The 16,964-nt window shown below is 49.4% G+C and overlaps 6 protein-coding genes across 6 annotated transcripts; 3 read left to right on the top strand and 3 right to left on the bottom strand.

Moving 5' to 3' along the window:
* Positions 1 to 2,183: 2,183 nt before the first annotated feature.
* N7525_007825 (protein kinase family protein) lies at positions 2,184 to 3,275 on the top strand (the record flags this gene model as incomplete). The annotated part of the gene is made up of 2 exons (XM_061214215.1): positions 2,184 to 2,204; positions 2,262 to 3,275. 2 exons carry the CDS (start codon positions 2,184 to 2,186, stop codon positions 3,273 to 3,275), a joined length of 1,035 nt encoding a protein of 344 aa, XP_061068646.1.
* A 230-nt stretch (positions 3,276 to 3,505) lies between these two features.
* N7525_007824 (nicotinate phosphoribosyltransferase) lies at positions 3,506 to 5,113 on the bottom strand (the record flags this gene model as incomplete). Its single annotated transcript, XM_061214214.1, has 4 exons — positions 3,506 to 3,726; positions 3,795 to 4,802; positions 4,858 to 4,941; positions 5,008 to 5,113. The coding sequence occupies 4 exons, from the start codon at positions 5,111 to 5,113 to the stop codon at positions 3,506 to 3,508; spliced, it is 1,419 nt and encodes a 472-aa protein (XP_061068645.1).
* Positions 5,114 to 8,955: 3,842 nt separating this feature from the next.
* Positions 8,956 to 9,766, top strand: N7525_007823 (uncharacterized protein; the record flags this gene model as incomplete). Its single annotated transcript, XM_002568233.1, has 3 exons — positions 8,956 to 9,117; positions 9,177 to 9,404; positions 9,473 to 9,766. 3 exons carry the CDS (start codon positions 8,956 to 8,958, stop codon positions 9,764 to 9,766), a joined length of 684 nt encoding a protein of 227 aa, XP_002568279.1.
* A 404-nt stretch (positions 9,767 to 10,170) lies between these two features.
* N7525_007822 (uncharacterized protein) lies at positions 10,171 to 10,916 on the bottom strand (the record flags this gene model as incomplete). Its single annotated transcript, XM_002568232.1, has 4 exons — positions 10,171 to 10,301; positions 10,355 to 10,441; positions 10,497 to 10,631; positions 10,688 to 10,916. 4 exons carry the CDS (start codon positions 10,914 to 10,916, stop codon positions 10,171 to 10,173), a joined length of 582 nt encoding a protein of 193 aa, XP_002568278.1.
* A 1,148-nt stretch (positions 10,917 to 12,064) lies between these two features.
* N7525_007821 (uncharacterized protein) lies at positions 12,065 to 13,840 on the top strand (the record flags this gene model as incomplete). The annotated part of the gene is made up of 4 exons (XM_002568231.2): positions 12,065 to 12,302; positions 12,355 to 12,614; positions 12,669 to 13,742; positions 13,811 to 13,840. 4 exons carry the CDS (start codon positions 12,065 to 12,067, stop codon positions 13,838 to 13,840), a joined length of 1,602 nt encoding a protein of 533 aa, XP_002568277.2.
* Positions 13,841 to 14,515: 675 nt separating this feature from the next.
* N7525_007820 (uncharacterized protein) lies at positions 14,516 to 16,963 on the bottom strand (the record flags this gene model as incomplete). The annotated part of the gene is made up of 1 exon (XM_002568230.2): positions 14,516 to 16,963. One exon carries the CDS (start codon positions 16,961 to 16,963, stop codon positions 14,516 to 14,518), a length of 2,448 nt encoding a protein of 815 aa, XP_002568276.2.
* Position 16,964: the final 1 nt, after the last annotated feature.

Genomic DNA, 16,964 nt, shown 5'->3' with positions numbered 1-16,964 from the left:
ACGCCAGATGTGGATTGGGCTGCTTGTCAACTACAATCTCAGATAAGGCCAGACCTTTTTCGTCGTTTTATGGAGTATCCTGGTTATTTTGCATGGGCTCGTTTCAACAGTTCCGATCATAATTTGAGAAACTGGGAAAAGTGGAAGCAGCTAGATGTAAACGCACAACGCAACCGTACGGCTGGACTTTCAAGTTGATGTCTGTCTCGCATCCCTCATGTAGCGTCTCTCCTGATGCGACTAACAGTGTCCTCAACGGTGTGCACAACACTTCCCACTGTTGGAGAATCCCTCATAGATCGGATGTCTTTTTATATGCAGACTGAGCCTTGGCTAGTTTGCTTTTCCTTTGTTAGATCAGGCTTTATAAACAGCCTTGTTTCCATAGATTGAATATCAGTTTCTTCTTCTTGATTTTCCCAGCTCCTAGTTCCGTAGCCTCAATACCCACATCTATCAGTTGTCGACGAGAACAGAATCAACAAGCAAAGAGAGTCGCGAAATGCTTTCATAATTGAATCAGTATATTTCTGCCATCCTCCCATACTTCTAGACGCTAACCAGAAAAATGACTAGGTCAACACCCCAGCCAATCTCGGTATATTCATTCTTGTGGGGAAGGTGTCCTTCGATGTATATAACCCAGTGAGCATCCCCATTCGGATACCCAGCTCGTACTATCATTTTCTCACGTGCGCTAGCATTTCTTGACTGGGAGGAACGAAACGATACAGACTATATACAAAGAATCCTACGCTCATCCCGGAAAATCTCACTCTTCGAGCCTTCTCTCGTTGGGGAACCTCTGCATAGGGATTTCCAGAGAACGGGAAGAAGCCAAAGTCCACTGGTACTCGATTGCCTCACTAGATATACTGAGGGAATTATCGCACCTCTCTGCGTCGACAACTTTCAAGGAGACGATATCCTGGGCTTTCCCCATCTCGCTTCGCCTTCGTTTCTCGAGCTTCTAAGTCAAGCTTCCTTGCCGCCGAAGATATCCGCTTTGTAATCATGAATTGTTTCAGTTACTGGCCGAGCCTGACCAGGGTGCAAAACCGTCCAATGGCTAGTGCGATGGGTCCGCCCTGTGCTAGAGCTGGTGTTGAAATTCAGATCCCTAACAAACTCTAGAGCCTGGCAACCCTCGCGTCTCACATATGATAATCTGAAAGGACAACTACGAAAAACAAATAAGGGCCCTCAATTGTCCCGAAGACCAATTTGCACGATCCGCATTTCACAAACTCGTAACTTTCAGACTCTTCCAACTTTTATTCCTAGGAAGCTCAAGCTTGCTGGAGCTGCAGATACATGAGGGAAGTCAACGCCAAGTCATAGATAAGAAGTCAACATCTTATGCGGAATAAATGCAGGGAGAATGGGACAGGTGACTGGCATTTAGTGTAAGTCATAGACCTCTCCAGCCGTTGCGCTCGGTGCTAACTAACAGAATTTATACTGGGTAGCAGGTAGTTGTTGGGAAAGGATTGCGACACCAAGTGTCCCTTTCTCGTTCCCCAAGGTCTGATGGACACAGCTCAGGATCTCAGCGGCCGTCCAGACACGACCAGTTGAGAAAGTCACACTCACTGTTGAAAAAGTGTTGTTCGAGGCATTCTTGCAGATACCGCTGAGTTGTACGAGTCATTTGGTAGTTCTGTATAGCTCCTTACAAGGTCTCCAAGGCGAATGAAATGGTTAGCTCTCTATATTCGCTTGAGGAGCTGGACAAGGGGTCCTGACGAGCTCGGCTCAGTGGTAACTCTCGACGAAAAGATAAAGCCGACGCTTGTCTGTGGGGTATCCCTTCGGAGTCCTACTATGATATGGTAGCCACTGGACACAGAGCTGCAAACTATAGCTATAGACAGTCTCTTTCAGCTATGATAAGAAGCTGGCACAAGGATCACATTAATTCAATCTAATCAAAGGGCCCAGTAGTACTGCCGGCTCGTGAGTGTCATATCCCAACATCAGGTCTGCATACCTAGGTACCCCCAGGTGGATAATAGCATCGCTTAGTCGCATCGCTTAGTCGTCTCTCGGGCTAAGCATCCATAACGTTTGTTGATCGTTTTACGTGCGTGTTATCCCACCTTGTTATTCCAAATCATGCTTTTCCCTTCTCATCTACTCCGTACTTGCATTGACCCAACATCGTCGTTCCATGCACATGCACAATGGATCTGTTTGATCCGACCGTCAGTAACCCTAGCAACATACCGGAACCGCAAACATATACTAACAGAGTATCACAGTATGGTACAATGGGCTCTGTAGTCCGAAGGGTCCGCAGAACTAGCCAACCCGAGGCCAACGAACGCCTCCCACCCGGCGTAGAAGAGGTAATTTCACGTGGATCCTGCTACATCGGCAGGCTCAACGACAGAATTGTGCTGAAGTATGCCTCCGATCTCAATGACCTGGGCTTCCTGAAAAGCATCAGAGTCGAGAGACGCATCCTGCAAATCATAGGCCCCCACCCCCGAATCATCCAATCCATGGGCCTGGTCGAAGACGGTCTCATACTGAAGTACTACCCCAACGGCACTCTCCACAACTTCATACAGGCCCACCCGGACGAGAGGCTCGAACGCCGCCTCGAATGGTGCAAGCAGCTCGTTGATACGCTGTCATTCGTGCACTCCAAGCGCGTCATCCATTGCGATATCTGTCTGCAAAACATCTTCCTCGATGAGAACTTCAATATCATCCTCGCCGACTTCCAGGGTTTGTTTTTGTCGAGCGTCAGTGGTCAGCCCTTGCTCGATGGAATGACGCGCGAGTGCGCCAAGGCGTACATGCCCCGCGAGAATCTCTATGTCGTCAATGTTCAAACTGATCTCTTCGCTGTGGGATCCGCAATCTACCATATTATTGCTGGTCACGAGGTTTTTCCTGAGTTGGACTCCATTAATGATGAGGATGTCATCACCGCCCGGTTCATTAATGGAGAGTTTCCCAACAATGACTATGTCGCTAGTCACATTGTGGAGAAGTGCTGGCGCGGGGAGTATTCGTCCGCTGCGGAGATTTCGGCTGATATTGCTGCGGTTCAGGCTGCTGCAGAGGACGTTGCTGAGGAGCTGAGGAGGCGGGATGTGGACATGGAGTTTGATAACGAGGAGTACGAACAGTACGAAGAGAAAGAGGAACAGGACAAAGACGAGGAAGAGGACGCAGAGTACGACGAGGAAGAGGATGCGGAGTACGATGAGGAAGAGGATGCGGAGTACGAATATGATGACGAGGAAGACGAGGAGGTATTGTGAGCCTTGAGTGCGCATGGCTCGGCTGTCCATCACTGGAGAGAGTCGTTGCGGAAGAACGGAGTTGATGTCTTCAAGGATATCATTGATTCTTATTCTCTATGGAGGTGGCACATCATGTCTAGCGAAAATCAATAACAGCCTCTCCAATACCAATATGATCATGGCTCATGTTCAGCAAATTTTCAGCAAATGTCTATGACTCGGGGGAATTTATGGCAAAGATAGGCTGTCTATGCCTGCTTTGTCCAGCGGTGACTCTCATCACCCTCTTCCCACTCGTGCTCAACGTAGCCCAGCCTTTTCTTGACTTCCTGGACCTTGGCGGATACACCCATATTCTTGCCCATATTGTCGCTAAGCTTGACAGCGGGACGGCCATTCGCAGTGGCGATCTTGATAACGATGTTGAGGGGCTTGGATTTCTGTCCGGTTGATTTGTTGACAAAATCGTCTGTGAATTTGTCAGCGTTTGATTTTTTATTTTTTTTTTGCGTTTCAGAATTCCAAGCTCAAACTTACTGGTGAAGAATGTTCCCACTCCAAACGTAGGCTTGAAGCCTGCCTCTTCGGCAATCGTTTTATACTCCAGGCAGTGCTCGATATTCAGCGAATCTGAGAACACTATTGTCTTGGTGTCGGTAATACCCTGGCTATCGTAGAAGTCCCGGACCATCTTGACGAAGAACGTTGGGTCGCCCGAATCCTGGCGGACACCGGCGTAGCTTTGAGCGTAGGTTATCGTGTTCGGCTTAACATCACCCTTCTCGTTTGGTGCTGAAATAGGCTTGCTGAACGCATCCAGGAACGCCGGCGTACCAAAGGTGTCAGTGAGAGCAATTCCAAGAACCTGTGTTTCGCTAATCAGTCTACGGCGTTTCCAAGTGCTGAGAATACGAAAGTTACATACCCCTTCTCCGAAACAGCCAAGCCAGTAACTCAATGCCAACTCATTGGAATTTTCGTAGTCATCCGTGATAGCAGCAATGGTCATGTACCATTCGTGTGCCACGGTACCGACGGCACCCGTATTGTATTTCATAGCAAAGTGCACATTGCTAGTCCCAACCATCACACCGGGCCAACCCTGCTTCTTTCCCTCCTCTGCCGCACGGGAGAGTCCCTTCATAACCAGGTCCTGGGTGTGGTAGTCGCGGCGGCGGCGCGAGCCGAATTCAGAGAACACACAGCCATTCTGGAGCAAAGTGCAACCCTTCCGGTATGCCTTCTCTTCCTGATTCGCATAGTCCCAGTCCTTGTCGGTGAACATGAAATACGCCTGGCTGGTCAACGCCAGCAGCGGGATTTCGTACAAGATCGTGTCGAGCCAGAGACCCTCGACGACATACTCCACATTGCCTTCGTCGTCATCGCTGCCTGTATCTTGTTCCGGGACGAACTTGATCTTGATCTGCTCGGAGGGTCTGAGGCGGAAGGTCTCTAGGAAGGTGAGGTATTCGTCGTTGAGGTAGGGGCACTTTTGGCGGAGCCATTCACGCTCCTCGGCAGTGACGCGAATTACAGCCAGTTCTAGATGCGGATTGGTTAGAAGCTGTACTATTGCGACAGGAAGGAATGTACTTACTGTCCATCTGCTCTAAAAGCCATTTGTATGCCCCGCGACGCAATTTCATATGCGGGGTCCGATTCGTGTAGCCGTAGGTCACGCCTGCGCCCAGATCAGCACCAGACCCCCCATTGGAGAACCCCCATTCCTCGGTTAGAGACTACTCACAAACATCGGGGAAGTATTTGAGGACCGCGCATTGCATCGTCAGCTTGTACAAATCCGTGTCCAGAAGGGACGTGACGCCCTGTGGCGGGGACATGTCTTTGCCCATACTGTTGGTCAACCGGAGTTTCCGGTCTATCGGTGGTGGGTCAATTGAAAGGTATGGATCGCGAGAAGTTGTAGCGAAAGCTGGACATATAAATAGGCGGGAATAGCCGGGTTGTTGCGGTTTCTTTTCTTTTTCCGTTTCGTTGCGCAATCCATTTACAGCGGGGAAACGCGCCAATATGCCGATTAACTGTTTGCTCTGTTTGCACCCTTCCATCACTTTGTCCTATTTAATCTTTCAACTGGCTTGACCTGATTGTCTTGCTCGCTTTGTACAGGTCTTCCATCAATTAAGACTCTGTTATCATTTCTCACAGTACTATATTGTCCAGGACTTTGACAATGCTCACCACCAACGATATTACCACTTACTCCACTGTATGTGTGTGAAGATATGCACCAGCAAACTAGGAAAGTACACGAGACGACTCTCCTGAAGAAGGCATCACTAAAAGTAACAACAAATATGACATTTTACTCGAGCTTCATGCGAATGGCATTGGCAACTTCAGCTCCCCTATCGCTCCATGATGGCCCTGAATGAAGGATCTTGCAAAAGTTCCTTGACAGTCACTCGTTTTTCTGGCTCATAGATAAACACTTTCGACATGCCAGATTGCACATATTGCTGCTCGTTAGATCGGGACAGAATACGCAGTTTTCTCAGCAATAACATATTTTAGATTAGAAGATTGGGACTGATCATACCAGGAATCGAGTTCACCGGGGTATACCACTCACAACTCCGCTATCGATAAATCTAGGAAACGGAGGATATGTAATATAGAGTATACAGAAAATAAGGATATAACTCTAAAAGTCACAGGTAAAACTTGGCTCTTACTTATATAGTCGATCTAGAGAGCAAAACCGCATAGGTGCGTAGCCGCGTTAAGTGCCGAGGTCGCCGAGGTCGCCAATTTTCTTCGCTTGACCAAAATCATTTGGATTATGCCATATCAATAGGGGCAATTATTGTGGCTCTAGACTACCGTTTGCTGCCTGAAGTATCCGGAAAAGAGATATTGGAAGATATAGATGATTCCTGGCACTGGCTACACAGCCCACAATTTGTTGAAGTGATCAAATATGCCAGCGATAGTCATATTACTCCTGACCACTTAATAGGGTCCTCGTGGTGGGGGAAAGCGTAGGTAAGTGTTTTGTGGCGGAATCTGCCATGGCGATGGCAAACAAGAGACCTAGCTAGACTATTAGGTGGCTATCTGGCTATTCAACCAGCACTGAGCTACCTATGGAGCCTATCCAGTTCTTGCTATGAAATCGAAGTCCTACGCAGAGGCACATTCCAAACCTATCCTTGGAGTGCCCAACTTCCCGAATGAAATTATTGGAGAGACATTTCAGCCTCATCCACTGTGGTTACTGCGGTAGATCCGTCAAATCGCTTCAAGCTAGCATTCTCGGTTTTCCAAAACGGTCAAACGCCAGAGTTCCTCGGGTCAGAAGACCATCTCTTCCCAATGAGCAGGGTTGAAATCTCGCTGCTACCGGAACTCTGAAACTGCCTCCAATTTCCAATTTCCATGGAAAACAGGACTCGGCTGTGCCATTTGAGGGCTCTCACCGGTTCGTCAATTTTGTGCGAGAATAAGCACCCGGTGCAATCATCAAGTTTCACCGTCAAGATGGTGATCATAGGTGTGACTTTGCGACAACGTTCGAAACGGATTGGTTGCAGGAGGGTTCGGACCATTTCAAAGGCCTGCCTTGGCTCAAAAGTAGTGTACACCACCTAAGCTTGGACGATTTTACACTCTTAGTAGAGATAGCTCAATGTAATTTACTTTCACGAGACCTACTTTTACATATAAGCTCTTGTCAGACAATCACCCTATTAATAGTAGACAGAAGAAAGAAAATGGTAGGTAATTAATGACCTCCGGTGAAGGTGCCAGTATTGGCTGACTATTCAGATCTTTCACAACTGGGTTGCCGACACCCGGTCATAGGTGGCCTTGCCTGGTAGCCTGGTAGAGAATTAAGAAGCAAGAGCTAGTTACCCGTAGCCCGTAGCACAACCCAGGTTTAACGCAACCAATGTAGAATATCCGAGCTCTAATGAATGAACCTTTTGTGTTGACATAATCGTCGAGAGTAGAAATCAAAAGGAACAGGTCAATGCCCGATGACAGTGATACGCCCACGCTATAGCTTTATATATAGACAGACCCGTTATATATCAGCTAGCTATCGTTGTCTTTATGCGAATGAGGGAACGAATTTGGCTCCCGAAGATCGAAAAGCCAGCACGTAATCGGGCCAACCTACCGCTTCTGTGTCTAATGCTATTTCCAGGCCGGTTGAGTGTCCGCGGATTGACTTTATAAGCTGTCAAGATAGCGCTTTGGTGTCCGACAAAACACACAAAAGAATAACAGTATTTCGGGACAATATTTTCAACCTCTCAAAAAAGAAAAAGGAAAAGGAAAAAAATGAGTTGCCAGAAATCATAATAAACACAACAACAAAAAGTAAATGTAGTGCATCATCCGTGAATCGAACACGGGCCTCGTCGATGGCAACGACGAATTCTACCACTAGACCAATGATGCTAGTTGGATGTATGGTGATTCACAATTACGACTACAAACCACCAGCGCGACTACAAGATCATTCTTGGTTATTATCATACCTAGGTAGGGACACAGGTAGGGTAGGCAGGTACCTAGTATGGTTGGATTGTGTCATCTTTGAGTATTCAACCTTGGAAGGTCAAATGAATTATTTCATCAAGAAATACCCCCATACTCTACTCTATGACTATATTGTAGACGAATGAATAACTTCTGCTTCCTACGAAGGTGTATAGCGCTCAGGGTTCAAAACCCAGGATTGATGCCTGAATGCCTGAATTTGGCCTGGATTTTAGACCGCTTTTGGGCATCAACTTACAGTGTCCTCTCCATGTATGAAAACGAAGCCTTTTCCCCCATACAAATGCATGCATGTCCAATTTTGAAGGTGATTTACATACACTGTCTCTCTAGTATGAAATGGAGCCTTTTTCTTCTATACAAACGTATATATCTGCATTTTTGAAGGGGTTTGAAAATGGCCCGTCCACCGCGCTCGTAGGGTCGCAGGGTAACCCCTTTTTCGGGAGTAACCCACCCCAAAAATTGGAGATGCATACATTTGTATAAGAGAAAAAGGCTTCACTTTCATACTGGAGGTTGGTAAACCGCCCTAAACTTGGACATACATGCAATTGTACGGTAGCAAAGCCCTGGAGGCTTCATTCTTATGTAAGGATGACCTCGCCCCGGCGGGTTCCCGAGGTCCTGCCCAGGTGGAGATACCTTGCTTATTAAGGGCCCCGTAATGGTAATTCAGGTATTCTTATTTTTCTGCCAGGCCAAATTCAGGCATTCAGGCATCAACTTTGGGTTCTGAACCCTGAGCGCTATACACCTTCGTAGCTTCCACTCGGTTTCGTTTGTGAACTTTGGTATATGTATATGTGCATTTATCCAGCCTGAATTGGAATAATTTTTAAACAACTGCGATAGACTTTGTCCGCCATACCAATCACACTGGTTCGTGGCCCCAAACTTTGTTTGTATACTGTGTACCTACCTAGGTACATATGCACATACCTAGGTAGGTATAGGCAGGCAGGAACCGATGGTCCAGATGTGGCATCTAGGCATTTACCTAGAAGTCAGTGAATAGCTTCGTGTAGCTCGCTCCTTCCCAGAAGCCATCTTGATATAATCCTTCAGAGAGAAATAACCTCGCGTCAATTCCGTTCTGTTTTCCTTTCCCCCGTACGCGTCTATCATCTTCTACTCAGCGTCCAGGGTCAATCTACCATCCAATATGGATGAACTACCCTTTCGGAACTGGTGTCTAAACTGCCTTCATACTAGTATCGCGAAGTATGCCCTTTCCCCGCTCAGGCCCTTTGAAATCCAGTGTGCTCCCAGCGAAGACGGTCAGTCGTGTTGGCAGTGTTGCAATCGAAACATTGCCTGTGACACGGTACGTTTATTCCTCCCCCAGCACATAAGGATTACTTCAACGCTAACATGGTTCACTAGCCCTCCATGGGAATGCAAGGTGATGTCTACGACTTATCTGCGATTCTGGAATGGACTCGTAAGTTCTGGTCCGTGGACGGCAAGTTCCTCTGGAATTTGGGGTTCCGCCTTGCTATTTGTGAGGCCTCCAAGGAACTCTGCATCAAGTTTGAGCTTGCTGAAATGATCCACCGCCGCCATCATATGTTGAGCGTTATTGATTGGAACGACACAAGCGAAGTGCAAAATGTATGTTTCTTGGGCGTTGGAAAAACCCTTCATGCATTGTTGACTCCGGGCTAACCATAAAACGAAAGGCCGATATCGATAACTACCGAAGATTCCTTGCTGAACGTCGTGGAGCGTTACCTACTCTGACACTCCCCGCCACTGGAATTATGAACCGTCAGGACTTTGTTACGTACAACCCGGAGAGACTGCTGCGCCTCTGCAGTGGAGACCCTGGATTCCTGGTGTGGTTGGAGGCAAAGACAGCGTTCTTGAATTGCCTGCAGCAGAGATCCATCTCAATCTACGGTGGCGAGGATCGAAAGAACGGAAAGAGAAGACTGGCTTTTCTCAAGAATGGTTTCCCCGCGGAACTGAATTAGGGTTAACGGGGTGATGACTCAGTTGCTGTTTGCTAGAATTGGGAAATGCCCATCTTCTTCCATCATGTCAAATACTTTCCGAATAATCAAACTTCTAACTTCGAATTAGGTCTCTACCACAATTATTGCGAAGCTTGTTGAGATGTACGACTGGCTAAGAGAGGTTGTGCGGTTGAGTGTGCACGTTCGCTACTTGGATACTTTCCCCATGTCACTTTCTTCTCAAATCAAGAAGATACAATCACTCAACCCCAGCCCGCGGTACATTAACCTACTTCGTCACACAGGTGGCCTCGAAGGCCAAGGCAATAAAAAGGTGCCTACCTAATCTGCAGTCGGTAATGCCATAATGGCCATGCATTTTCAAGGGTATGTTACATCTGACAGATCAAGGTCAGAGGTACTTAGACCTCCATCCATCCTTTCTCGTTCTCATCAGCAAAGCTCTCCCGGTATGGATGCTTCTCAATCCACTCCTCTGCGCCAACAACTGTCGCAGATTTCTCATAGAACTCGCTGAGCACGTCGTTCAGCTCTATAAATCGTTAATAACCGCCCGATCTACCCAGGTATCTTGCGTTAACTCACTTTCTATTTCCATGGGACTTGAAGGCTGCAGAGAAAAGCGAGACACCCCCTCTCTCCACAGCACCAGGGCCGATGGGATAGGAGTACCTAAACTCGTAAGTTTCTGTTTTTCACTAAAAATCGAGCATAGAGAACATCATACCCCGCGGAACACAGATAACAGTGGGATCCATGAGACACTTGCCGTCGGCGATCTCTTCCTGGTACCGCTCGAAATCAAAGCGCAGCATTTGCTGCATAAGACGGGAATTGGGCATGAAGATCGGCCCATTAGAGTCTAATACGTAGATAGTTAGACCCCATTACACGAGGGCTGGACAGGAGTTTACAGACAAGGGCTTGACTTCGAGATCGCGGCGTGAACCAGCCCATCTTTGGACACATTGACTGCATCCTTCCGGTGGCGGGTCTCGTCTTGGGTCACATCGTATAGTGTGGCCCTGCGGTCCAGCTGGTACCGGTACATCGTCGCGGGAAATGAAGCATGGGTGGAAAGTAGGGAGAACTTTCGCACTCGGTTCATGTTCAGCCGGGCGGCTGGTAGCCAGTGAGTGGCGAGCATTGTTGGAGTCGCAAGCTAATGAAGGGGTAAATTTTTAAGTGGTGTGTGGTTAAATTAACCTCCAGATATGGCGGAAAGGACCGTGGATCGGGAAAGGAACACGGGGCCGTCAGCGGGAAACATCACGTTGGGACAACCTTGGAAGGGTTGAGTGGACCTTCCGAGATTCCTGGCCTACGTAACGTAATGGAATTTCCACAAGTACTGAAGGTACGATAATTTAGAGACTTGGAGATATATATAATTTAATTCTGATATATTTATGCAGATTGCTTTACACGCTTCTGTATATTTCAAATTGCTATAAATAGGTAACATGACGTACAGTCATGTTAGTCACGTGATACAATTCAGTAATTTACTGGAACTGCTAAGAATATTTGACACCCCAATGCCCCGATTTCTTGCCGCATGAGATACTCTTATTATCACAATTTTGATCTTGGGAGTTTGTTCTTGGGCTATGTATATACTCCCCTTGCTCGGAGAATTTTCTGGTTAATCAGAACTTGCCGGTCAAAGACATTCTAAAGATACTCTCTCAGGGGTCGTCATTTATTCCGAAACTGCCCCTAACTCTATGTTTTCAACTGATACAGCGTCCTCGGGTGGTATAAAATGGGTAGAAAGTTGGAACGAAGGTGAAATCTGCTATCCGGTGTAGCCCCACTAACACGGCCAACCTTAGGTGTCTTCGGTATTGACACGGGCGTCCAAACGTCGCAATGAATTATCCCGATGAACCTGACTCGGGCAAATGCTTGACCTCAGGAGTGTTGATTGGCCAATGGTCCAAGCTCCAATCAATCTAATCTATGCGCAACAACTAATATCCCTCCAATAAGCAGATCTGTTGCTAGTGATCTTGTTCCTGAATACATGTCGATCCGGGCCTGACGCGCGTTGATTAATCTATTCCACAGAGCGGAGAAGAAGATCGTCAACGTCGTTTCATGATAAGTTTAGGCCGATGGAGAAAGTTGGTTTGACATAAGTCGGAAGAAGAAGATCGTCAACGGTGTTTCGTGATAATGTTCGGCCGATGGAGAAGGTGGGTTTAGTATAAGTCGGCGCTTTTGCAGCTAGAATGAGTCCCTCGATGTCCATGAACCTCCTTTATCCAGAAGTATCTATCATCCCTTCGAGCAATGTTGTTCTGGACCGCAGTTCTATCAGCTGCCCTCGTGGCAGGCTTAACCGTCAAGGAAACAGACGATGGTATCGTCGTTGACGTTGAAGGCGATGATGCCTTCGTGGTGACCATCGACAACTCCGGATCTATCTCTTCACTCCAGTATAGAGAGACTGAGTATCAGTACTCCGGAACTCTGAGTCACATTGCATCTGGCCTTGGTAGCGGGGCGTCCGTAACGCATACGACCGAAGGTTACTCCCCATCCCAGGTTCAGTGCCCAGTCCATATATCTAACAGGACTAGGGAATTATGCGGTGGTTTCGGCCACCATAGATGACGATGAATTCAACCTGACCCACTACTACGTCTTTCAGGACGGCCTTAGCGCAATCTACATGGGCACTAATTCCCTCTCCCAGCCCTCCGTCGGGGAACTCCGCTATATCGCACGTCTGACTAACCTTCCTGGGGCCTATAAGGAGGGCGATGTCTCGGATACCACGGGCGGAGAAGTCGTCGAGGGAGAAGATGTTTTCCTTGTTGACGGAGAAACACGAAGCAAGGTACCACCGACCGTATTCTCTTACTCGATTGCCCACAGCTGACACATGAAATAGTTTTACTCCTCCCAGCGCTTCATCGATGACTCTGTCTACTGCGCCTACACCTCAGACAGCTCCGTCCATGCCTGCTTCCTCTCTGACACGCGCTCCCGCGAGAAATCCTCCGGCGGTCCCTTCTTCCGCGACATCGACCTAAACCTCGGGGGCGACTACCACTCCGTCACCTACTACATGAACTCCGGCCACGTCCAGACAGAGGAGTATCGCACTGGCTTCTTCGGCCCATACATCCTGTCATTTACAGGCTCCTCGATCCCATCGTGGTCGGACTTTGACACCTCCTTCTTCGACGACCTCAAACTAGACGGCTACACCGGCTCCTCAGGCCGCGGCGCCATCTCCGGCTCTGTAAGTGGAACATCTGACTCCCTCCCGGCCGTCGTCCACTTCTACAATGACGACTACCAATCCTGGACAAATGCCTCAGACGCCTCCTTCACGTCCCCAGAACTCGCCGAGGGATCGTACACCGTCGCGTTATACCAGGACGAGCTGCTCGCAGCCACCACAACCGTGGCCGTATCAGCCGGGGCAACAGCAACAGCCTCGATCAGCGCAACGAACGAAATCATCACCGGGGAAAGGACCACAATCTTCCAAATCGGCGAGTACGACGGCACACCCTCTGGCCTCCTCAACGCAGACAAACAGCTCCGCATGCATCCCTCCGACGGCAGGATGTCAGATTGGAACCCTACGCCATTTGTCGTCGGCTCAAGCAAAGACAGCTCCTTCCCTATGGCACTCTTCGCCGACGTCAACAACAACTTCGAGATCCAGTTCACGGTCGACGGAGCCATCGACGCCGAAAAGATCACCGTCCGAATTGCAACGACCCTCTCGTACGCCGGTGGACGGCCTCAAATTACCCTTAACAAAGACGAGTGTGACGCGCCTGATGCTCCGGCTACGATTGACTCAAGGGGCGTGACGCGCGGCGCGTATAGGGGTCATGGCGATGTGTACACCTGCTCCTTTGATGCGGCAAGTGTGGTTGATGGTGATAATTCAGTCTATATTGCGGTTATATCGGGAAGTAGTGGGGAGAAGTTCCTCAGCCCGAACTTTGTGAGTATCCTGTTTTCTCTTCTATCTCTTCTGGTTTGGCGTGAATTGGGCTAATGACTTCTATGCAGGTCGTTGATGCTATTGAGGCTTATTATTGAGTCCCTGGCGGAGGCGAACTGTGTATCCTGCTATGGTGAATTACTTGGCTGTTTCTGGATATAGTTGCTTCGGGTTTCTTTGCGTTGTACCTGAGATATGCCAAGGGGTATCTTATATAGGTGCTCCGTCATTTAAGTCAACTCCGGTAGTTTCTTGGTAATCTGCTGTTTGGCTAGAACTCGAATTCCATTATTTTGTGAACCACTCATCCTACCCTGTATAGAAGCTCAGAGTCTGAACTCAGTATACATATAGTGAGACTGTGAAAAGTATGGTGTGCATCATACTGGTGTGAAAATTCCTAGTACATGGACCAAGTGGCCAGATACATTCTTGACGGATTCTTTTAAGCAGTTGGTTAAACGCACGAGACTAAGTGACGGTATTGCTCCTGGTCCCTTCCGGGTATCAAGCCCCCTTATCACCATATCCACCATATCCAGCCATTTGATGAGTGTCTAAGAGGAATTGAGCACTGTTGTTTATTAACATACTACTTTCCAAGGTTGCATCTTTGGGGCTTATGAATATCTCGTGACAGATGACCTTCCTCTTTTCTCGACCGTGCCAGAGACGGTTTGCGTATCACCTTAGAGCCGTATAGCTGTTCTAGAGCATATACAGAGACAGATTGTGTAACATGATAAGGCAATCACAATAACAAAGATTCGAACCTACAAAGCAATCCAGTTAACATCCACTGATTTACGCCTGGGCAGGTATTCCCCATCTCCCACCGAGGTCAGTATATGGAGATTCCCGATTTTGATCATCTTCTCCGCCTGCGACGAGTCCCCACTACCGGCGGCCTTCAACAACAAACCATCCCATTTTCCGGGTCGGTACCGGAGATGAATAGCATAGTACGTCCCACGCACTCCGTAGATCTCCGGGATGAGCTGTTTAATCCAGTACCGGAGATCCCCATGATACATGCTCCCTTGGGGTTGCAAGTTCTCCCGTTTAACAATATGCTCAGGCACCGGCATACTCAAATCGACAAAGCATTTCATATACTTGATATCGCCATAGTCTCTATCGGATGAGAAGAGAATCTCCACCTCCGGTAGGAGCACCGCCCCGTCCCCGCGGACCTCCCACGTCGATACGGACGGATGGTCCGCCATCTCTAAGTGCGGCACATACAGGCGTCGCGGCTCGGAGCTCCGGGCCCGGAAGGGGAGCATAGTGCCCCGGACTACGTCCTGAGTTTTCTCATCGTCGACGGGCGGGTAATCCGCCAGAACGACGGTGGTGAAGAAGCTAGAGCCCAGATTGTGCGCGACCTCCTGCACGAAGGCGAGCGGGTACTGGTCGAAGACGAAGCCCGGTTTGTTCGGCTGGCGTTGCTCCGGGATGGTAGTGGCGGAGTTGTACCATTTTGTCATGCCGAGGACGGACATGATCGCCTGCGCACGGCTGTGGCTGCAGTATCGGCTGGTCGCCAGGAAGAGGATCTGCTCGCGCTTGAGCTCGTGGAGGTTGTCCATTCCTGTGCGATGGAGGAGGCTGAGTACTTCGTGGAAGCCTGGGTGGACGAGGGGCTTCCAGCGCTCGAGAAGGTGATCTTCTGGGGTAGTTAGATCGTTAAATTCGCTACTTAGCGTGTCTTTTACTCGCTCGGTGAGGGAGACGAGCGTGTTGAAGGCGACGAGGGCCCCGTTGTCGCCTACCGTGAGGAGGTCGAGGTTCTTGTTGCAGATCCAGATGTCAGGGCGCAGGCACACTTCCTGGAGCGTCCACAGGGAGCTGAACCAGGGCAGGGTGGCCATGTCCGGTGAGAACAAGCCCGTGGCCTGGAGCCGGTCGTGCGCTTTCCACGGCGGGATACGTATGGAAGACTCGTCCCCATCCGGGAACTGCTGGTCCAGATATATCGAGGACATCCACTGTATGGCGCTGCGCATGCCGTCCCAGGACTCCGGGGCGGAGTCGGTATTCCACCAAGCGATGGCGTGTGTAGCGCCCTTGAAGATGGATGCCTGGCTCGCAACCTCCGTCCGCATGGCCTGCCGCAGCTGTTCGTCAAGCTCCTCCCCGCAGCCCTCCTGCGGAATACAAACCAGATCAAACCAGAGATACGGTGTATCCGTTGGAATCTGCGCCAGGATATCTGGTAGTCGCTCGACATCGAACAGTGAGTTCCGCGGAATCAGCCACGGCACGCGCGGTTTCATGTTAACCCCGGGCTGATCGCGTTGCCGCCACCGGCCCCAGGTGTGACTGATGGCTGTGTACGGGATGTCGAAATCGTATTCGTCCAACAGTGAAAAGACCTCCACGGTCCTCCGCTCTTTCACATCCCACAGGTAAAGCGGGAACCCGCGGATCTCTCCCAGCCAGGGGCAGGATTTGATACTGGAGCCGGCGCTGCAGCGAGGATCCAGCCCGGGTAGGTCGCTGCTCCCCAGGACCCGTCTCCCTGCGCGCCAGACCGGGGAACTCTCCGACCGGTGAGCGAGATAATTCTCGCTATCTGGGGAGTATGGTACTTGAGCTGGCTCTTGGATGTGGCTTGGCGGGGAGCAAGCTTCAATCGCAATTGTTAGACAAGCAGCTTCCTGCGCCAAGTCCCGTCGGAGGCTCACCAGCTCGTCGCCGCTTCGGTGTATTACGAAGTTCTCGAATTCAGCGTTGAACAGCGTTGCCATGCACTTGTTGTAGACACAGTTGAAGCGGAGTTTGTACCAGATCCCACCGGCCTGGTGGGTGGTCTCGCGCTCTACGTGGTTTTGTGGGTAGAAATGAGACTCGTCGTCGTCAAAGAGGTCGTCGAAATCATCACCGTATTCTTCTTCTGCTTCGTCCACAATACATACTCGGGAACACGACGCCCACCATTTCCAGAGAATGTAAAACGATCGTTCCTGCCCCGGTGTAAGATGTTGTCGCAGTGTTTCAGCACGATCATCATTAAACCGCGTGATGACCATCCCGTCAAGGCTTTTTACACTGTCGACCGCGCCCTGCTCCAGAGCCAGTCGATACATGATCGAGAAACACCTGCTGTACCCATCTCCCATACCTATGTCCTCGCCGTAGACCACCCGCATCAACGTGGCGAGGGGGTATCCCTTATCCCTCTCGGTGCTGCGCACGGGCACCCAGTCATCGGGGCTCATG

This window comes from Penicillium rubens, assembly GCF_028828025.1.
Source record: "Penicillium rubens strain IBT 27055 chromosome Unknown utg000003l_segment0_segment0, whole genome shotgun sequence".
NCBI classification, from domain to species: domain Eukaryota; kingdom Fungi; phylum Ascomycota; class Eurotiomycetes; order Eurotiales; family Aspergillaceae; genus Penicillium; species Penicillium rubens.
This window is presented reverse-complemented; position numbering and strand designations above follow the sequence as displayed.